This window comes from Echinops telfairi, unplaced genomic scaffold, assembly GCF_000313985.2.
Source record: "Echinops telfairi isolate 266 unplaced genomic scaffold, ASM31398v2 ScPeMD7_4;HRSCAF=17, whole genome shotgun sequence".
Lineage (NCBI taxonomy): Eukaryota > Metazoa > Chordata > Mammalia > Afrosoricida > Tenrecidae > Echinops > Echinops telfairi.
The window spans coordinates 12,792,744-12,799,217 of record NW_022103900.1 but is presented as its reverse complement, the minus strand read 5'-3'; the positions used below and the strand labels follow the sequence as shown (position 1 = coordinate 12,799,217).

The 6,474-nt window shown below is 35.5% G+C and overlaps 1 protein-coding gene across 1 annotated transcript in view; it reads left to right on the top strand.

Moving 5' to 3' along the window:
• The window catches only part of GCA (grancalcin), a 21,530-nt gene extending 21,013 nt beyond the window's left edge, over positions 1–517 (top strand). The window contains exon 7 of the mRNA XM_004703915.2: positions 330–517. Within this exon, the coding sequence (XP_004703972.1) occupies positions 330–356 (27 nt within the window). The 3' untranslated portion in view covers positions 357–517. The remainder of the gene's footprint in view (positions 1–329) is intronic.
• The last annotated feature ends 5,957 nt before the right edge of the window (positions 518–6,474 follow it).

Genomic DNA, 6,474 nt, shown 5'->3' with positions numbered 1-6,474 from the left:
AGGAAATTTTAATTTATAATACAATGAAGCTATTCTTGTTTCAAATGTTGCTATTTACCTGATTCTAGTTTTAGTTTGTTTTTAATTGGAGTTATATTTCATATTTGCATTGTTTCAGAGTTTAAAATTTCTGTTATTTGTTGTTATTGTTGTATTTACTGATGGGGATGGTAGGCTCAACATAGCAAGTAGCATGTAGTGAGTGGTTAGAATGACAAGCCTTGGAAAGTTCTCTTTCCCATGGTGAAAATATTTCCATGGAATATAATTAATCAAACAGAGCAAAAACCAATTTTGCCATTGTTAGCTGACGATTTCTTTTGTTTCAGTTTTTGCAGGGCACTATGGCAATTTGAATGTCTAGAATGTGAAAGCTAAGGAAATACTGTGAATTCTTCTGCATGGGAGAACTGAACTGGATTATTATGAAGGAAAACTCCGGGATTTATTCACAGTCCCACCTGTTAAATCTCTTCTCTCGCTCTATGTTTTCATGTTAGCACACGGTCCAAGCAATAAAGGAAACACCTTTGTATTAGGATATTGTGGCTTTTAGAGAAATCATTCTATAAATAATGCTTAATATCATAGAATATTGCTGTATAATTATTGAGTAAACATTTCTTAGCCTTAACTTTTAATAATATAAGCTAAGGAGAATATACTTTCAAGATAGATTGGATGAGAAGCCAATTAAGGCAAGCCTAGGTAAAGCTAATTTATCCTTATCCGAAGCTTACATCTTGTACTTAGGAATTTTGTTTGTAATTGTTCATGTTTGGGGGCCATCTGGAAGAGGACTTAGATTTGATGCTTTGTTTGTACAAGGGTTTGTTCCTTAGTCACATAATCAGAACCGCCTGGGATTTTGCTTGTGAAGAACACCATAGTTCCTAAAAACGTGTAGTTATTAGCCTGAACCCATTGCCCTCAGGTCAATTCTGAATCATAGTGATCCTATAGGATTCTACCCTATACGTGGAATTGCCCCATTGGGTGCCCAAGGCTGTAATCATCATGGAAACAGACTGCTATGTCTTTCTCCCTCAGGGTGGTAGAGGGGCCCTTTTTAAAATTTAATTAAAAAATTTAAATTGATGTTTCCATGAAATGCCAATTATTTACCAGTTACCAATCTACCACTTTGTTTCAAGACCAAATTATTTTCTGATAGAATTTTGTTGTTGAAACCATGTATTTTCACTATAGAAAGCATTTTGAGTTAAATGGAAAAAATGTTGAGGTAGTATGATTGTTGATATTAATTGGTGTGACACATGGGTTCCAAAGAGTCACAGCTTCTGGGGTTAGAAAGATTCACAGCGTTTCATCAGATTCACACCGTGGTACAGAATTCCCACCAGATGGCAGTATACCCTAGCAGTGGGATAACAGTTTCCCACTACATCTAAACGGCAGAAAATATAAGTGGTTATTATGTGTACCAGAGGTCATAAAACAGGGTTAAGTGTTCGAAATCAAGAAGTTTGGCTTACATGAAAACAAAACAAATGGGGTTTGTGGACTGGTAAATCAGGTATTTTGAGCACATTCATGTAAGTTGGAGCACTAAACATGGAAGGCGTTGTTATTGCCATCAAATGGATTCCCGATTTCTGGAGGCCCAATGTGTACAGAGTAGAATGGCTCCTGGGGGCTTTCAAGGTTGTACCCTTTTGGAAGCACATCACCAGGCCTGGCTTCCAAGTTGCCTCTATGGTTTTGAACAGCCAACCTTTTGGCTGGTAGTCAAAACACTTAGCCATCTGTGCCACCCATGAATTCCAGATTTGGCATTGAAGCAATATTACTGAATAATATTACTAAGTAAATTGGCAAGTAGAGCTCAGGTACTGTTTAAATTAATTTAATCCCCATTATATGCCTTTCTTAATGAAATTAAAATAAGCCACATATTTTTATTTAACTGATTAATTTCTAGCTTAATACAAATTGACAGAAGTTTAGTATAACCGGTGGTAAAAAAAACCTCCAGGTTTTTTAAAAGCTGGAGGATGGATTGCAGTGGGTAGGAGTGATTTTCATAAAACTTACATAATTTTAAGAAAACATTCACTTTTATGAATCTTGGAAAGAAGTAAGCTAAAGTCATTTTGACATCAATTGTTTCATATAATTGGCTATAAAATTCACTTGGTCAGGTTTACAAGAATATGTGAGTGAATAATGTTTCCTTTGTCTCAAGTGTTTTTTATCCAGGAACAGGTATTTGATAAGGTGAGAGGACATTAACTGAGGCAGGAAAAGTACCGCATTTTAATTGGAAGTGTTGTTAGAAAGCAGATGTTAACCACACTGTAAGTCCTTCATGTTGAATAAGGGAAATCATGGACTTTTAATGCTCAGATCAAAAATAGTGGATTGCCATACTATTCTCAGGTTAATTATAATAATCTTCCTGATGTGGAAGCTCATAGTTGAGGAAAAGAATGAACAAGCACAACCCTGCCGTCAAGTGGATTGTGGCGCCGAGTTACCCTACAGGCAGAGGACTGCCCCTGGCTTTCAAATGTCGTAAGTCTTTAAGGAGCAGACAGCCTCATTGGCCGTAGTGGAGTACACACTTTTATGAAGTACGATAGTACTCGTCCATGTTTCTGCCAAGTGATACTTTGTTTGTGCCCCTTATATACAAGTCTTGACGCTTTTTCCCAAGGATGTTCCTACGAACTTTGGCCATAGGATATCTGTGAGGGAAGTTTCCATGCCAAATAGCTTTGGAAAATTCACCTTCCTCTTGGAGCTAGATGATTTACATCAGCAAAGCTTAAGGTAAATAAACTTGGGTTTAATTTTGTTTGACTCGGGTTTTTCTGTTCTCTCTTTTTTTTCAAAACTCTTTTTGACCACAGAACCCCTTTAGAAGGATGAATGGTCTCTGTTGCTCTATCTTAATAGCCTAGTCTTTTGCACGTTGCCTAATACAGATTATAAAAAGATTCTGCAAAGAGAATAATTTTTACAGTGTTTTTGTACCGAAATGCAACCCATTCTTTTGGTGCTTAAAAAAGAAATATCCATTCCTAAGGTAAAGATTAGAATGCTTTGTGATAAACATCAACAGAATATGAATATGGTGTAGTAGCTTATATGGATTAACCTGAGCCCAGTTTTCTTTTGATACTGTAAAACATGGAATAATATACACTCTCAATGTATAAGCGCATTTATTTATACAGTAAACAAGTTTCCATGTCATTTTGAGAATTTTTTAATAAACATTCAAATAGCTTGCTGTAAAGTTTTGTATTATACAAAATGTATTACATATATGTTATGAGATGCTTCATTTCAAAGAACAGTGCAATGCTTCTCCTAAGTCTACAAGAACTGTCAGATGACTCAATGTCAGGTATTGCACTTCTATTTCGAGTGGCAGTTTATACATTTTAAATTACAAGAAGAAATCAATATTGTGGGCAATCTTAATTTGGTTCCCTTTAACTCTAATTTAAAGGACTGTGCTCATTGAACCTCTTTAAACCTGTATTCAGCAAAAAGTAACAGGAAAAAATATAATTTATGTTTCTCTTCAGAAAAGGCATTTACCCTGGAAGGAAGTAGAACTTATTCTCTAATGTATTATAACGTCTGTGCAGTTGAAAAAATAACACCCAAAAAATCAGTTTGTGATCATTTAAGTAAAATATGTATGTCAAATTCACTATACTTTCTATGGTTTTCCTAAACTGGACAAACAATAAATGCTACTTCTCAAATATGTGCTTCTCTTTGTCCTCATATCTTTAACAAGCTCGTAAGTGATAAGTTTTCTCCGACCTGTAGCAGTTTTCTGGTACGCCATTAGGGAAACAGTTGTCAAACATCTGATAAATCTAGTGAGCAAAACCCAAGACTTCTTTCGGGTCAGCATACCTTTCTTTGATTTTTTAAAAAGCTAACCATGGGAGTTTTACTGGTTAAGTTTGTCTTAATCCAACGACTTACCCAGTGCATTAATGAATACTTTCGAATAATGTGTATTTGAGAAAATGCTAAAGTTTCCCCTGAGAGCTTGTGTACAGTTCATAAATAATATCAGATGATAGAGAAAAATATTGGGAACTTCTCTGTTTTTAGAGTGATGAGTATAGCAGAATATTAAATAAATACTAGCCAGAGGATTTGTAGTTTAGAATAAGATCATCCCATCCCATAGGTCCATTTATTAAAAGTAAAATTTCCAGTGGTTTGAATATTGAACCCAAAACTACTTCCAGCCAAAAATTGGAAAACAATGGAAATGTGTTTGGCTTTGTATCACTTCATGATTTGGATGCTGGGAAATCTGTGCTTTTAATCTCTCTGCCATATTTTCTCCTACTTGTTTTTAAAAAATGTATTTTAGTGACATATAAAGAAAAGGACCTTATGCTACTGAAGATTCCTTTATCCAAGTAGCTTGGTATTTATTTTGTGAGCATTTACAACTCAGGTGTGCTTCTATATAGATCTGTAGTATGCAGACACTGGCAGCACTTCTACACCGCCATGATGTGCCGCACGGTTGAGAGTGAGCAGGGGCCTCATCTGTGTCCGGTGTGCCCCTCCGGAGCGAGTGAGGAGAATTGGTCCAGGATTTAATAGTTCTATTTGGAAGCAGAATATGCCAGGAATGATCAGTTCCCTCTTCTGATATTTTCTGATTTGGGGGGCAGGGGCAAGCTTTTCCCTTAGGCATAAAAATATAAATAGGCATTTTAAATACACATGCATACAGTCATCTACATGTCAGTTGATTGTATTGTGCACATTTTTCTTGCTATGATTTTCCTGAAAGTTCAAAGGATAATATGAAGAGTGCAAATATGAGTAGTCTGGAAATACACTAATCCATTTTCTTTTATAAATTAAGACCCACGGCCATTGAGTCGATTTGACTCATAGTGACCCTGTTGGACAGACTACACTGCTCCATAGGCTTTCTGAGGGTGGCAGTCTTTATGGAAGCTGACTGGTCGGTGTCAACAGCTAACCTTTTGAGTAGCAGGTAAGCACTTTGAACCACTAGGCCACCAGGCTCCTTTTTGAACATGTTAATGGTAGAACCATTAAAAAATGATTTTTGGATTAACTGAACTCTTGGATGCATATTTAATATTCCATATTCACTCAATATCTCCATTGATCTTATAACAAGAAGCTAAACTTTTTACCCTTTTCACACTTAGGTTTCAATTTTGTAATCATGTTTGAGATAATGGTAGTATTCTATTTGCTAATCAGTATTTGATATTTTATTAAACTTGCTATTTGTCTTTCAACAAAATGAAGGGTGGGCAATCTAAACCTCTAAGCTTATTAAGCAATTTTAAAACATGCCACTTTACAACTACCAAATTTTATTGAAATATTTCCACTGATGTTAATTTGGTTGTTTGCTTAAAGCATAGATAATGCTAGGGACGGAATTTTAAAAATATAAAATTTGGGTAGATCAAAACCATCTAATGTTGTCTGGGCATCTTAGTTCTTTGTAAAAGGTGAAACATGAGTCAAATATATGAGAGTTGGTTTATACGTAAGTTAAAGCCTGGGTAGGCCCCAGAGTTTTTGTCACCAAACAGTTCAGTGTTGCTCTAAGTTACTCTGGTGTTCCTGACAGGTAAGGAGGAAGGGGACCCTGGGTATGCTGCCTTAACTCTCATGACAGGACCTTCAGCACTCCGCCCAGCTCGTGGGGGCCCGTTGGACCTCAGTAAAACCCCAGCACTGTTGCAATTCTGTGTTTACATCAAAGTCACCAGCACCGCCATGCCCGAGCTTAGTACTCTACCGAGTACAATGTGGGAAACAGTTGACTTCACTAAGAAAAGTATCCTAAGTAGCTAATGAGGTTTACTTTCTTTGTTTCCAAAATAATTTCTTTTTACAAATTCTTGAGTTTTTCATGTATAAATAGCTCAGAAATTATATTCTTCATTCTTAAGTTATGTATATATTCTATATGTTCAATACAACTTGTACACTTCTTTTAGCTACCAAAAAGTTGCAACCATTTTTACATGAAATTTACAATTTTTCCTTATTTACAATTAATAGTAGAACATTATTGCAAAACTAGTTGTGCAAATAGATTACACGGTCAATACCACACAACAATTTTTGAAGAAAATAGTTGCTAAAAATAAATATTTCTGCAGCGTTTCGAAAAGCGTCATGATTTCATGCTACATTATGTGAAGAAAGACTAGGAAGTGTTTTGGTAGATTGTTTCATTATGTTTAAAGCATTCCAGGGTACTCCTTAGCCAACATGAGCGAGTTTCTTATTTATATTAGATGACTGGTCTTTTCAAATGATTACACACATTTTTTTTTCCATTTAGTATAATCTTTAAACAGTCTGATACACATTTTTCCATCAAGATGATAAAATACCAATCTCAGATAAAATGACCTTTTGCATTATATTAAAAGTAGTTACCTGGTGGATAGGGGTGGAGAAACCACA